A 15,559-nucleotide genomic window follows, 5' to 3' on the forward strand; every position below is an offset into this window, starting at 1 on the left:
TGTTAGAACCGTGCCGGACAACTTTCGGGTCCGTTTTTTTATCATTGGATTATGCATCGATGATGATGATGATGTTGAATTAAAGAGGCTTTAAACTTTTCAGTTCATTCGCATCGCTTCCGAAATAAACGAAATAAACGAAAGTAAAAGATGCGTCGAAAAAAGAGATTATCATCTATTTCAGGGATAATATAAAATATGCATACCGATCGGTCGGTAGCTCTGATTACGTCTCAATTAGCTCAAATCTACGTGATCATGAGTGAGCAGCATTAATACTTCTTTGTTTTCCCAACCCAGACTTTCGTCGTTGAATTAACTGAATGTTTTTCCTACATTTCCCACCTCAGTTTTCCCTTCGCAGGCTTTGGGCTGTATGTTTGTCATCGCTGTTCAGTTACTATTCATATTGCGCTCTCTCGCTGTGTCGGAAGCCGTTCCGTGCAAAATATGTGAGTCTGTGTGCTCGATTGCATGCGAGCGAGCGCATCTATGTAGTTAGTACCGGGGCACCAGTGTTGGTCCCTGCGTTCATTCACCTCGGAATAGTGGCCATTGGCCGCGCGCAACTCTCGGGTTGCACGGCCGCCCGTGGTGGACGAGTCTTTGACGCGGCTGAGATGCATTGGCGCAGGGCCGACCTGGCCTGCGAGACCGCTAATCTAAACCGACAGCGGAGAAAGGGAATGGCAAAAAAGCAATAAGTCAGCACAGATGCAGTTTCGTTGAAATACACATTTTTGCCTTTGCTGTTTGTTTTGGGTTTGACCCACTGTTCTGTTATGTTTTTTCTTCTTATTTTTCAACCATTAGACGCAGCGAATAAAATTATCACAAGATGTGGAGGATGTTACGAATGCATATCATTTCCATCATTATATTTGCTCACATATAGAACAAGATTGATAGATTGAGACACGAACTGTTCACGGAATGATCAAACGTTGTCAATATTGGTGACCTTTATTTTCCAGTTCAATGAATTGCAAAAGGTCAAGTACCTGCGCTATTGAAAAATCAACCAACTAAACCAACCATCCAACCAAACGGCGGACGAGCGACGATTCGAACAGCCACCGAGTAATGTAATTACAACTAGTTTTACAAGCGAAAATTTTCTCCATTTAAAGTTCATCCTCGAAAACAATTTCCATTTTTCCTCTACTTGCACTTTCCTCAATAGCGTTGCAAACATTGCCCAGCTCCGTGAGAAGGGGAGGTGGGGTGGAGAGGTAAAAACGACGACGACGACGACGACGCTGTTGAAGGCGACGGCCCAAAGACAGAAGAATGGCCGCGGTTCGATGTGCAGGGCGGAGTGGCAAACGAACGACCCATGATGCACCGGGCGGGAAAAAGGAAAGCAGTGGTGCAGCGAAATGCAAACACACAGTTCGCCAGCAGCGGCTCGGGAAATGGCCCCACCGGGTATCTTTCTCCGTTTGCTCCGCCGCATTGCTTGCCGTGCAGCCCGGCTCCATGACCAGCTAGCAGCAATGTTTACCAGTTCGTAAGCTTGTGTGTGAGGGTCTATGCAAGCCCCTGGCCTCTACCGTGAAACCCAGAGAGCCGGTTTAATGCACTTTGGTGTAATCTAAACATTTCGCGAGTTAGATTTCCTTCCTCGGATCGGCGAGTGGCAATGGCTCCGGAGATGGCAAATTTGAACTGGTTGAGGTGGATAACGCGCTTGACGAGTTTGATATTTAAGGCGAATTTTAAGTTGACACTATTTTTTGACTTTCTAACTTAAATCGAAGATTTCGTGGCGCAGGCGTTCACTACACGCGACGGATCATTGTTAAAACTCAACTATTCAATCATTTATGCGATTCCAAAAATGTTCATGGGACTTACTCACCAATGTTATATAAGATAATTACCAATACCGAACACAATTATCAATTTTTCTCATCAGTAAAAACATGTTACTTTCATATAGAGAAAACATATTTGAAATGGAAAAGGTAGTTTTCTTTTATAATTTTTACTTTCTGAATTCAAATTTATTTATTTATTTATTTATTTATTGTATTTATTGGACTAACACCACCTAATACTATTTTTTTTTTTTTTTTTTATATCTGTATTATAGTGATTTTCAACTCATTTGGCTGGTTCGTCACTTTTAAACCTAATACTATGGGTAGAGCATATAGGAAATCACTTTTTATAATATTCCTTCACTTTTCCATTTTTTCTCGCCGTATAAACTTGGGTGAAAATACACACAACAAAACAGATAGCTTAAACCAAACGACCCGTTCTCGAGCGGGAACACATCTTGGTTTTTATTTATTAAAATTGAAATAAATCGTGTCATATATCAAGTCATTTTTAACACAACTACTAGCATATACAATTTTACACTTACACTTTACACGCTAATTTTTTCGCAATACACGATCGATCATTGATATGAAATTTCACGAAGCAACCAACATTAAAGTACCAAATTAAAATATTATTTGCTAGAATTAATCGTATCACTCAAGATACTTGCAATATAAAAATGCCCCCGACTTGCATATATTTGCAATGCCGATTCCCCTGGCCAGCTTGGTTTAGATATCTCTGTTAGGGAATACATTTCGGTAGGAACAAAAGCTCCTCCTACTTTTATGTATTTGTAAAACCGATTTGCTTCAAGCACCCTGGTTTTGACATCTCTGTTAGGGAACACATTGCGGTGGTACTTTCATGTATTTGCAATGTCAATTTCCCCCAGGCAGCTTGGTTTTGATGTCTCTGTTAGGAACCCGCCGCATGTGTCGTCAATTTCGACCAATCAGAAGTGGGTATTTCCGTTAGGAAAGGGGTTGAGATTTTTCAATTGTTCGATAGTTAGTTTCATGACATGTATTATTTTCTTCAATATAAAAAATTGTTATGGAGTACCGAAATCTATTGACGCAAAAATTTCATCAATCCTTCATGAAATGACAATTTTCACGATGAGCTCGATTTTAAATTTTTAATTTGTACCCCAATATGTTCCCGAAAGACGTAATCCTACGTCAAAAAACGGACCGATGAATCAACCGGCTGATGAAGCCCACCAAAAAGACACTTTTTTCAGGATGCAACGACGTTTCTACAACGACACCAGGATTCTCTTCATCTCAAGTTGACAACTTTGCCATTCAACCGAAAGTGATCAAAATTTTCTTTTGAAATTTACGACGTATTCCCCGAAATGAACCATTTCTTATTCTTGAATGGCAATAACATTCCCAGAGGAACCCCTGCCGTCTCAGCTATTACTTGCGTAATCTCTATTAGTAGAACTTATTTGAGATTTTTTATGTCAAATAACGCGCCCTGAATGTAATGGGCTAAATTTCTAGCAGTTTTGTATCGAAAAATCCTATCAAACTTCTCTAGTAGCTTTAACAAATAGTTTTCGCTACACAATTTAAAAACAATCTTTTTCATGTCGAGGGTTCCCTCAAGAAAAAAAAACTCACGTAACGCTGAAAATTCGGATTTTGGATTTTTCTTTCTCATATACCGCACAATGAAAAATCGCACAAAAAAACAGGAAGTGGGTTATATCTGCGGTAAAACCGCAAGGGTGACGTAGGACTATTGTTGATTTAGTGATCATTTGCAATTGTGAATGAATGAATAAATGAATATTTGGGGGACTTCGAAATCGAGAGCGTTACGTTGAAGGCACAATATTCAGCAAAAGAAACAATCACACAAAAGTTGTATAATACATAATGCATTGCTTGTATTGTGATATTATTTGTATTCCATTTCCAATAGACTAAATAACTGCTGCATCAAATCAGTCTACATAATTTTTGCGTTCACTCATCCTTTCTCACAACATCCATTTCTCGCTTGAATATTGTTGAGTAAACATCGTTTGCTAGTGCGCGTAAAACGGGAATTCCTTCTTAAGATTCATTGCACTTCTAATAAATTGCCGAAAGACGTGTCTTACGTTGATCGCACTTGATTGAAAAATCACAAAACCAAATGTATTTGGTCGCAGTATTATATGGATAGAAAACATTCAAATAAACACTTTCGCTTGAATGTAATTTTCAGTTCCAAGGGGAACTGGCAGATTATTTTTCAGCAACGATGATATCTTTCCGGAATCTTCTCGATGCTGGATGGCAACCAAACAAAAAGAGTTCTGCGCGTGTATGTGTGTGTGTGGCGGCTGCTCCGATGTCTCAAGCGGAACCATTTCTCGATGCTGATACTCTCTGGGTCGCCTTCTCTTCTGCTCCTGATGGATCGTCTTTTCTGCGCTCCCTCACAGTTCGAAACAATCTGAATGCGTTTCAGGTCAGGTTAGCTAATGAATCCCTCGATCCCTCGCCGTCTAGCTCGTCCAGCTCGGCCAGCAAAGATGTTGTCCAGTCGGTGTCCTCACGAAAAATGAATGCGTTTCAGGTTCAGTTCGGTTTTTGATTATAGAGACTTTAAACTTTTTCAGTTCATTCGTCTCTAGCCTTGAGAAAGGCCTTTGGAAAACTTTACCCTACAACTGCACTACACCTTCACCCTCATTGCCTTGAGAAAAGCACTCGATCCCTCGTTGTTTAGCTCGTCCAGCAACAATGTTGTCCAGTCGGTGTCCACACAAAGAATGAATGCGTTTCACCGCCAGAATATCGATTAAGTATGCTTTTTGCCCGTGATTGAATCGAGACAAGGTGTGGTTTACGATGGCAATTTGGAAGGCAAATTAGAGGCGAATTAACTCTCTGAGTTTGAAACTTTCAGCGGCTGAGCAATAATCGATTGAAGATTATATTATATTAAATTATAAATTATATTTTCCGTTGCGCGCACCCAATATTGGATACGAAAATATTTTACTAATGGTGAAGAATTATCTTCAGAAGCTTTCCTGCTAATTAGTTGCACTTGATTGAAAAATCACAAAACCAAATGTATTCGATCGCAGCAGTATTATATGGATAGAAAACATTAAAATAAACTCTTTCACTTGAATGTATTCTTTAATTCCAAGGGGAACAGGCAGATTATTTTTCAGCAACGACTACATCTTTCCGGAATCTTCTCGATGCTGGACAGCAACCAAATGAAAAGAATTCCGCGCTTGTATGTGTTTGTATTTGTAGCCCTCAATAATAAATTTTAACGATTGACACAATTGTCACGATTCCGCATATAAATAATTTATGATCGACTCTTGGAGTCTAATTATTTTCATTAATTTCAGCAATATTCAACATATCCTTACCCAGATATTCAGTTTCAGAGAAAACAAATCGGGACCCTTCAAATCCCTTCAAATCCTTGAATATCGCTACCTAATGGTCAATAAAGAATTTGAAACGATGGACCTCCTCAAGATATTCATAAAATCTGGTCAGTTGTGGTGAACTGAGAGGTCTATCGAAAGTGAGCAATCACAGTATACCTATTCCAGGACATATACACATTGGTAACAGTAACTGGGAATCATTTTTTCCAGTATTTTAGGTCCACCATGCGTTGATGATCTAGCCATTTTAGTTATCCTAAACTTAAAATAATGAAGTCATTTTTCTAATGGCCGATTTCTAATTTGTCTTCAACTCATATGTATCCCTTAACCATCCCTCATCCATATTCCCTAGTCCTTCAAACGGGACCCTGAAGCATGAATCACGAGAGGAAAAACTTTCCAAGCCATAAAACTACGACGTACAACCTGAATTGTGTGCCCATATTGCGCCTCGTCGCTCGTGGAGGTTTCAAGTTCAACATCCGATTACTCATCGTGCCATTCACGGCACGACATCGGAGGTTTCTGCTGGAAGGAAAGCGCCATGGATGAGTACCTCGGTACAGCAGAGGCGCATATATTCTACGACGCCGTGTCGTAACGACGACGAAACAAGAAACGAGAAAAACCGCATCAAAAGTCGCGCTTTTCCAAAAGCGCGCACCGGTGCGATGCACTTTTGCCATGCAGCAACAGCAGCAGCAGCGGGAGAAAAGTGAAATTATTTCACTATCGTGCCTATAAACCATCGCTCTTATGCACACGATACAACTTGGGGTTTTCTTGGCCCCAAGAAAAAAAGGGATCATTCCAGGCGATATGCTTTATGCTTTGATATCAATATCGTCAATCTGATGGAAGATTAAGAATACCGTGACAATAAGGATTTTTCTTTTCTCTGGTGAAGAATTTTCGATAACCATGAATTAAGCAATAAAAGAAATTTTATCATTCCGACAACACGGTACTAGTATACCATTGAATAAATTCAAGTTGGCGGGAAAAAAACCCAAACAACCTAAGCCCATGAGTGGGAGGTAACGATAAGGCGAAGAGAAGATCGAAATGAAAGCCCAAGTGCTGCAATCTGTGTTTGTGGCTGTGGCTCCGAACCGCAAACTTCACGAGGGAATTGGTATTAGACGGCTAACCAATGGGATGCACTTTTCCTCTCATTGCACTTTAATCAAGCATCACCACCGTCCGCGGAAGATCCCCCTCCTCACCCGAAGTAGCATAAAAGCGGTCTTGGTGTGGAGTAGACTAGATTCAGCTATTTCTATTTTCTGATCTGTTGCCGTTGGTGCTGCTGCATATTAGAGCGCACCTTTCTTCTTCCCATCTGTGTTTGCGGCGAAAAAGTGCATCGACCAACATTTTCCCCTTCCTTTCGCCGCTGGTTATGTTGATGTTTGGCGAGTCTCTGCCAGCAGGCGATAGTTGAATTACCGATGGAAAGAAGGGGGGGGGTCGTTGAACTTGGACGAATGCACTTCCATTGCACTTTTTCTTTTAGCAGTGGTGGTTTTGAGCCGGGTTCGAGGTATGATTCGGGGTTGACCGTGGGGGAAGTCGAAAGATTATTATTTCCATTTCGTTTGACCGCAATCACTCTCTAGCATGGTTCGCCCACTCGGTGGGGGCGAAAGTTGTCGTGGGAAATGGGTGAGCGGCGCCCACCAGTGGCCGGGTGGCCCCGGATTGATCGATGGTATCGGAAGTTATTTTCCTGACGAATACCTTTTTTTTTTTATTAAGGCTCTGATCAGAATCTAAATAAAATAAAAGTTAAAAATAATTGTCACACTCTCACATAACACTCACGCGACGGTATGAAAAAATCGTCGTCCGTGGTCACTGAACACTGTCCAAGAACAATTCCCCAAAAATGCTTTGCCGAAAAACAATAGGCACAAGAAACTATAAATTACGCATGTAATCCACATGCACTCTCTCTTTCGCCAATAAATCATCATACGATATACAAGTGTTTAATTCATTCGGTGTGATCTCACAAAGTATTTTTCTATTCGTTTCGTCGTCTCAGTCGGCTGTTAAGCTCACGCGTTTCATCCGGTGACAAAGATCCGATTCCGCTTAAGTGACGCGCGTACAATTATACATTTCGGTGCGTTTCTGGTGCTGCATATTGCAGTGAAGAAAGTCCTTCGAAACCGGACTATAGTGTTCGCTTTAATTTCGTACATTTGGTCCTTCGAACCGGATCGAAGGTGTTCCGGCCAGAAAGTGCATCGCGTGTGTCGCTCGAATAAAACTGATATCGGTTCGTTATTGAAACGCGTTAGTGGTTGGAAGTGATACCAAGACGGACAAACATTGCGCCATTGCGTCGTGAATACACGTCGGTAATTCTGCTTTCGCAAGCAGTCGAAATTGTGGTCGAAGCTATAAGTTCGTTCGTGTGTGAATTCAACTATCAAAAATTGATAAAGCCAGAATTGGCAGTGAGTGCAATCGAAAAATCGCGTATTGCGCTTGGGATAGCATCAAGGCGGATGCTACTCTATTCATTGTGGTGAAGATTCTGAGGACGAGTCGTCCATTTTGCGAACACGACTATTCATGGACGCCACGCCATTTTGGACGCTGAATTCACATCGGAAAATTCCTGCCTAATAAAGTGGTGGAAGGAGCACCATTCTTAAAAATCACATTTCCCGGTCGAGTTTCCCGGTGAGTACGTTCCATATTATTCGCATGTGATTTGCAGTAGCTTCAATTAAGTTTTATACATACAATTCAAAGTTGGGTGACTGATTATTAGAGTCATTGTGGCAATTGGTGATTGACGGTACGCGAATCGAGTGGAAAACCGTTTCGCGCCCTCGATTTGCGATACCGCGTAGAAGTGGGTACGTTCGCGACGGGAAGGAGATTCACGATTCGATTAAATAAACTGCTCACTTCCGTTCGATTTCGCGATCGTGATAGATCAATACACCGCGACGGGAAGGAGCATCGATTCGATTTGTGTATTGTTCTCGTTTGGTTCGGTTTCGCCTGAGATCAGCTAGTTTTTGTCGAATAGAATTTCATTGATTGGATCACAATGCCACCGAAAGAGGAGAAAATGCTGGCTGAGCGTTTGGTTCAACAGCAAGGACTTTTTGCAACACGTGACGCAATCGAAAAATTTATTGAGAATTACGACGCAGAGCGTGATACTCATCAAATCTCGGTACGATTAGAGTCTTTGGATCGTGTCAACGCTAGTTTTCTCGAAGTTCAGGATGCCATTGAGAGACTAGACAAATCGGAGATGCTGGAAGCGCATTTGGAAGAACGTGTCGATTTTGAACAACGGTTTTGTGAAGCGAAGGGTTTCCTCCTGTCCAGACGTTCGAACGATGCAAATCAAACTTTGTTAAATACATCGATTACTGCGAATTCATCATCGTACCCTACCAATTTTCACCTTCGTCTTCCGAAAATCGACCTCCCCAAATTCAATGGTGATTTTTCACGTTGGTTGTCGTTTAGGGACACATTCACGTCCATGGTCCACTCGAATGGGGACATTTCCACCGTCGCCAAATTGCAATACTTGTTGCAGTCACTTGAAGGAGAAGCAAAGAAGCCGTTTGAATCCATCGATATTGAAGCAGATAATTACGCTGTCAGCTGGGAGGTCCTGCTTAAGGGGTACGATAACCGTCGTTTTCTAAAAAGACAACTTTTTCGAGCTCTTTACGACTTGCCAGTAGTGAAAGAAGAAATAGGCAAACGCATTCACGGGCTGATCGACGACTTTCAGCGTCATGTACGAGCTCTCGCAAAATTAGACGAGCATGTACACCATTGGGACACACCGCTTATTAACCTACTTTCATATAAATTAGATCAATCTACTTTGAGGGCTTGGGAGGAAAAAACAAGCAATAAAGATGATGTCAAATACGATGAATTTGTTGAATTCCTTTACCAAAGAGTTCGTATTTTGAATACCGTCGGTTCAGATCACCATCAACCCTCACTATCAAAGACGACAACTACACACCAAATTCCAAGAGTGAAATTTTCCGCAAACGCAGTGAATAGTTCTCAAGTTCAGTGCATACTATCCTGCTCAGACAGCCATAACCTTCGAAATTGTCCTGTGTTTCTTACGAAAAATGTCCGTCAACGTCGCGAATTAGTTTCGCAGAAACGAATGTGTTGGAATTGTTTAAGCTCCGGTCATCATGTGAAGAAGTGCAATTCTAAATTCTCCTGTCGTACTTGTCATGACAGGCATCATACGTTGCTGCACGATTCAGCCAAAGTGTCGCAAAACTCTTCCGTATCATCGTCTTCTCCCGTTCAACAATCGCTTCCATCCACGTCAGGTCGCGTGGATCCCTCCAGTAGTTCTTCGGCTACATCTCAGGTTAGCATGACGGTCCAATCCGCATGCCCCACGGTTTTGCTGGAAACGGTTGTCCTCAATGTTGTTGATGATCACGGAAACACACATAAGGCACGGGCACTACTCGATTCAGCATCAATGTCGAATTTTATGTCGCAACAGCTGGCTAAGAGCCTCTTCAATCGTCGCACCAAGGTAGACGTTTCCATCGCAGGAATCGGTTTATCAACACAGAAGATTAGGAGCGCGATTACCGCCACTATCGAATCACCATTTCAACCATTCTCCACGAAGATGGAATTTCTAGTTTTGAAGCATCCATCGGCAGAGCTGCCGACCGTTCCTATCAATACGTCGGAATGGAACATCCCTAATGTTGTATTGGCTGATCCTCAGTTCAATGTCCCTGGGAAAATTGACCTCGTCATAGGGAGTGAATCATTCTGGGAACTGCATACAGGACAAAGAATTTCACTTGGGAATAATCGTCCATGGCTTGCTGAAACGCCATTCGGATGGGCGGTGTCTGGTTCTACGACCAATTCCATTTCACAAACGCCAAACGTTTGTTTCCTTTCCACCGCAAATGATTGTCTGGAAACAGTACTTCAGAAGTTTTGGGAGATAGAAACTGTTCCAACTTGTTCTTCGTTCTCCGACGAAGAAAATTATTGTGAAGAATTATATAAAACAACAACTATTCGTGATCCATCAGGGCGATACGTCGTTCGTCTACCCAGAACAGAAAAACCGGAAGTTATACTGGGAGATTCGAGATCTGTCGCCGAACGCAGACTCTTTAGTTTAGAGCGACGATTGCAGCGAGATCCAGTCACGAGGAAAGCGTATCATCGCTTCATGGATGAATATGTGCAACTTGGACACATGGAGCAGCTTAAGGGACCTGTGAATGATACAATACCTCATTTTTACCTACCACATCACTCAGTATTCAAAGAGACAAGCACCACAACGAAAACCAGGGTTGTGTTTGATGCATCGTGCAAGTCAGCTTCTGGTTATTCGCTAAACGACACATTACTGGTTGGTCCTGTCGTCCAACGTGACTTACTTTCCATCGTCATGAAGTTCCGGATACATCATGTTGTAATTGTTGCCGACATTGAAAAAATGTACCGGCAGGTACTGGTTCACCCCGATGATCAGTCATTTCAATGCATTCTGTGGCGATCGAGTCCAGACGATCCCATTTCTACATATCAATTGAAGACGATTACCTACGGTACATCGTCTGCTCCTTACCTTGCGACGAAAACACTCCAGCAACTTGCAAATGATTATGGTGGATCAGATTTCCACGCAGTGAGATCACTTCGGGAAGATTTTTATGTCGATGATCTGCTCACTGGTGCAGCAGACGTAGAATCAGCAATCAAACTTCGTCGGGAATTATCCGCAATGCTCAGCTCCGCTGGGTTTCCTCTGAAAAAGTGGGCATCTAATGCAACTGAAGTTCTTGAGGATGTGCCGCCAGAGGATTTGGCCATTCTTCCGTACCGTAGCCTCCAGGACGAGCAAGCTGTCTCCACTCTTGGTCTTGTATGGGAACCAAAGTCCGACACACTCCGGTTCAATGTTCATTTGCCGCTTCCCTCTGCCGTCCTGACAAAACGAAAGGTGATGTCATACATCGCACGGATCTTCGATCCGCTCGGACTAGTCGGTCCTACGATTTCTAAGGCCAAACTGTTCATGCAGCGTTTGTGGGCTCTGAAGCACAACGGCCAAAGCTGGGACTGGGACACTCCCCTCCCATTGAAACTGCAAGAAGAATGGAAACAGTTCCATTCTACACTCAATCTCCTTAGTGAAACTCGTATCCCGCGATTTGTATCGATGCCTGACTCCGTCAGCATTCAGCTTCATTTCTTCTCTGATGCGTCGGAAAACGCATATGGTACCTGTTGTTACGTCAGGACTGAAACATCCGATAAAATCTCGGTCCAATTATTTTCTTCCAAGTCAAAGGTCGCCCCATTGTCAACCCGACATTCCATTGCTAGACTAGAGCTATGCGGAGCACATCTATCTATGCTGCTCTTCAAGAAGGTTAACAACGCCCTTCAAACTCCTTCGACTGTTCACTTTTGGACGGATTCTACCACGGTCCTTCAATGGTTACACGCTTCGCCAAGCCGCTGGAAAACATTTGTGTCGAATCGAGTTTCACAAATCCAACTCAACACCAATGTTGACTGTTGGAAACATGTTGCGGGTATTGACAATCCCGCTGATGATATCTCCAGAGGACTACAGCCTGCAGATATTATCACCCGCACTAGATGGTGGAGAGGGCCACCATGGTTAGCACTTCCTTCTGACTGCTGGCCCATCACCTCATTTTCCAAGGAAGAAACCGCTGGTGCATTGTCGGAAAGCCGAAAATCTCCATTAATTGCAATGACGTCAGTACAGTCTACATTTTGCAATGAATTATTCAGTCGGTTCTCGAGTTTCACCAAGTTACGTCGTGTCACAGCTTTCTGTCAACGCTACATAGAAAACCTACATAGCCGTTATTTAGCTCAACGTGAGAATTCAGAAAATTTAAAACCATCGAACATCGTCATCAGCACTAGTGTAATGCCTGATCCGCTTAATTCGTCGGAACTTCGTAGAGCAGAAAACTTCTTATGTCGTTTGGCGCAAGCCGAAATGTTTGCGGAGGAAATTTCCAACCTTACAAGTGGGGAACGAGTCGCGAAAAATTCGCCACTCAAATGGTTGAACCCATTCATCGATCGAGACAACATCCTTCGTGTCGGTGCCCGGTTAAGCAACGCTCCACTGACGACCGAAACCAAACATCCACTCGTCCTCTCTGCTAAGCATCCGCTCTCTGCTTTGTTGGCTAGTCATTATCATTTGAAGCTACTGCATGCAGGTCCACAATTCATGCTCGCTACTCTCCGCCAGAAGTATTGGATTCTGGGCGGAAGAAACTTGGTTAAATCCGTCTTTCACCATTGCCACACTTGCTTCAAAAGCAAGCCCACACTAGTCCAACAAAGCACAGCCGATTTGCCAGCATCGAGAGTCTCGCCAACCAGACCATTCTCTGTTTGCGGAGTGGACTACTGCAGTCCATTTTTTATAAAGTCACCTGTGAAAAAGCGCGGTCCCACCAAGGCCTATGTGGCCATTTTTGTCTGCTTCTCCACCAAGGCAGTTCACATAGAGTTGGTGAGTGACCTGTCCACCCCAGCGTTTCTAGCTGCACTTCGCAGCTTAGTTGCTCGTAGAGGAAAAATATCAGAATTGAATTCTGACAACGCCACGGCATTTAAGGGCGCATCGAATGCACTACATCGCATCTATCGCATGCTGAAGGTCGACGAGGATGAACGGAGACTCATATTCGACTGGTGTGCCGACAACGAAATTCGTTGGAAATTTATTCCGCCCCGCGCACCGCATTTCGGCGGTCTCTGGGAGGCCGCGGTGAAATCAGCGAAATCACATATGCTGAAGACCATTGGAAATGTCAACATATCATACGAGGACATGCTGACACTTTTGGCACAAGTTGAGATGTGTCTCAACTCTCGTCCTCTCACCCCGATGCCGCAGGATCCGTCCGATCTGGAGGTCCTTACACCAGGACACTTTCTGATCGGCGAGAATATGCAATCCGTTCCAGAGGTAGACCTAACGAGGACTGCTGAAAACCTTTGGATCACTGGGAATTAACCCAGAAGAGGTTCCAAGTCATCTGGTCGCGGTGGTATCCAGAGTATCTTCAGCAGCTGCAGTCACGTGCTACAAAAGGATGTAATCCACCTGTCCGCATCGAAGAAGGACGAATAGTCATCATCAAGGAGGACAATGTTCCCTCAGCTAAATGGCCTCTTGGAAAAATCACCAAGCTTCATCCCGGAAAGGATGGTGTAGTCCGGGTGGTCACCCTGAGGACTGCATCAGCCAAGGAAGTCGTTCGCGCTGTATCCAAGATTGCTCTCCTTCCGGTACTCTCCCAGTCATCGAGCATCGAATAACTACGATCCAGGTAGAGCAACCCAAATGGGAGAACTTGCTCGAAGCGCACCTGCACATAGCACAGGTAATTGCGGTTCCAAATTCTCTAATTTTATCGTTCGATCTACCTGGTCTTTTTTCTCTCTATTCTCGGTTGACGTGTGACAACTTCTCCAAACATCATTCCTGGCAAGACTACCACACCAACTGTCCATCGCATCGCAATCTTGGATTTGGAACTAGCCTGGAATATGATCGTAGTTGAATCACCTGGCATGATTCAAGGTGGCCGGAATGATCAGAATCTAAATAAAATAAAAGTTAAAAATAATTGTCACACTCTCACATAACACTCACGCGACGGTATGAAAAAATCGTCGTCCGTGGTCACTGAACACTGTCCGAGAACAATTCCCCAAAAATGCTTTGCCGAAAAACAATAGGCACAAGAAACTATAAATTACGCATGTAATCCACATGCACTCTCTCTTTCGCCAATAAATCATCATACGATATACAAGTGTTTAATTCATTCGGTGTGATCTCACAAAGTATTTTTCTATTCGTTTCGTCGTCTCAGTCGGCTGTTAAGCTCACGCGTTTCATCCGGTGACAAAGATCCGATTCCGCTTAAGTGACGCGCGTACAATTATACATTTCGGTGCGTTTCTGGTGCTGCATATTGCAGTGAAGAAAGTCCTTCGAAACCGGACTATAGTGTTCGCTTTAATTTCGTACAGGCTCATATGGCGATTGGGGATTTAAATGCGGACGTCTTTCCAGCAGAGCCCTCTCTTATCACACGTGCTCCCACTAAAGAATTTAATATTTGATAGAATTTTTGTATTTATGATTGCTTACTTTTGAGATAACGATTACAGTTAGGAGGAGGATAGTAGCAATGCCGCAATGCAGAATAAGTTTTGGCTCCGGGTGGAAAGACTTTTTGATCTATAGTAATATCTGGAAATGACGTACGCATTTTATTATAAACTTTAATTAGAAACTACAGCTCCTTTGAATGTAGTGGAGAATTGTCAAAGAACGAGTTGTAGGAAATTAATCGGACTTTATGGAAAAATGTACACGTAAAAAAATAAATTTAGAAGAAAAATTGGAAGTAACCTCTAGATTATTCATGACTCGAAAACCATTTTTTCTCTCATATTTGTGCGAATGCTTCAAGCCATAGCGACAACTTCGATCACGATCACGTCACATTTGATTTTGACAATAATAAAAGTATTCCGATGATCATTTTACTCAAGTGCGCATTTCACATGAAGAATCTCACAGTAATAAACTTTCTATAAGCATCCATTATCGAGGTATTTGAAATTTATAATTGAAGCATTTATATAATTTACTAGCTGATCCGGCAAACTTCGTCCCGTCCACAATAGCATTTCTGAATAATATAATTTCGAAAACTCACGTTCCCGGAAATTATTTCTCTGTTCGCGATATATATTCGCAGTATATAATTTCTCTTTTGACATATACACCTCACGCAGACTGAGACACTTCAATTCTGATACTGACACCAAATCATTTTTATTTATATAGATACACAAAACTTGCCAAAAAATGACTTTCTAATTTTTTCAACTTTCCGAATGGTTTTCATAATTTTCTTAGCATATAAACCTGACGCAGGCTGAGACACTTCAATTCTGATACTGACTGTTCAAATCCGTTGCTCCGTTCTTGAGTTGAATCGTGAGGAACGGACGTCAAATCATTTTTATTTATAGATTATACAAAACTTGCCAAAAAATGACTTTCCAATTTTTTCAACTTTCCACATGGTTTTCATAATTTTCTTAGCATATAAACCTGACGCAGACTGAGACTCTTCAATCCTGATACTGACTGTTCAAATCCGTTGCTCCGTTCTTGAGTTAAATCGTGAGGAACGGACACCAAATCATTTTTATTTA

The 15,559-nt window shown here is 42.5% G+C and overlaps 1 protein-coding gene across 1 annotated transcript; it reads left to right on the forward strand.

The window, feature by feature from the left end:
- The first annotated feature begins 8,327 nt into the window (after positions 1-8,327).
- Positions 8,328-13,639, forward strand: LOC129766924 (uncharacterized). Its single transcript, XM_055767525.1, has 3 exons — positions 8,328-8,581; positions 9,509-13,286; positions 13,343-13,639. The coding sequence occupies exons 1-3, from the start codon at positions 8,328-8,330 to the stop codon at positions 13,637-13,639; spliced, it is 4,329 nt and encodes a 1,442-aa protein (XP_055623500.1).
- The last annotated feature ends 1,920 nt before the right edge of the window (positions 13,640-15,559 follow it).

Source organism: Toxorhynchites rutilus, chromosome 2 (genome assembly GCF_029784135.1).
Source record: "Toxorhynchites rutilus septentrionalis strain SRP chromosome 2, ASM2978413v1, whole genome shotgun sequence".
NCBI lineage: Eukaryota > Metazoa > Arthropoda > Insecta > Diptera > Culicidae > Toxorhynchites > Toxorhynchites rutilus.

What these genes read in the sequence shown, in the direction of transcription:
- LOC129766924 (XM_055767525.1), top strand. Translation starts at nt 8,328, where the DNA reads ATGCCACCGAAAGAGGAGAAAATGCTGGCTGAGCGTTTGGTTCAACAG. An exon ending in CGTGTCGATTTTGAACAACG is followed by an intron (nt 8,582 to 9,508) that starts GTTTTGTGAAGC and finishes TTGTCATGACAG; the next exon opens with GCATCATACGTTGCTGCACG. An exon ending in ATATGCAATCCGTTCCAGAG is followed by an intron (nt 13,287 to 13,342) that starts GTAGACCTAACG and finishes TTAACCCAGAAG; the next exon opens with AGGTTCCAAGTCATCTGGTC.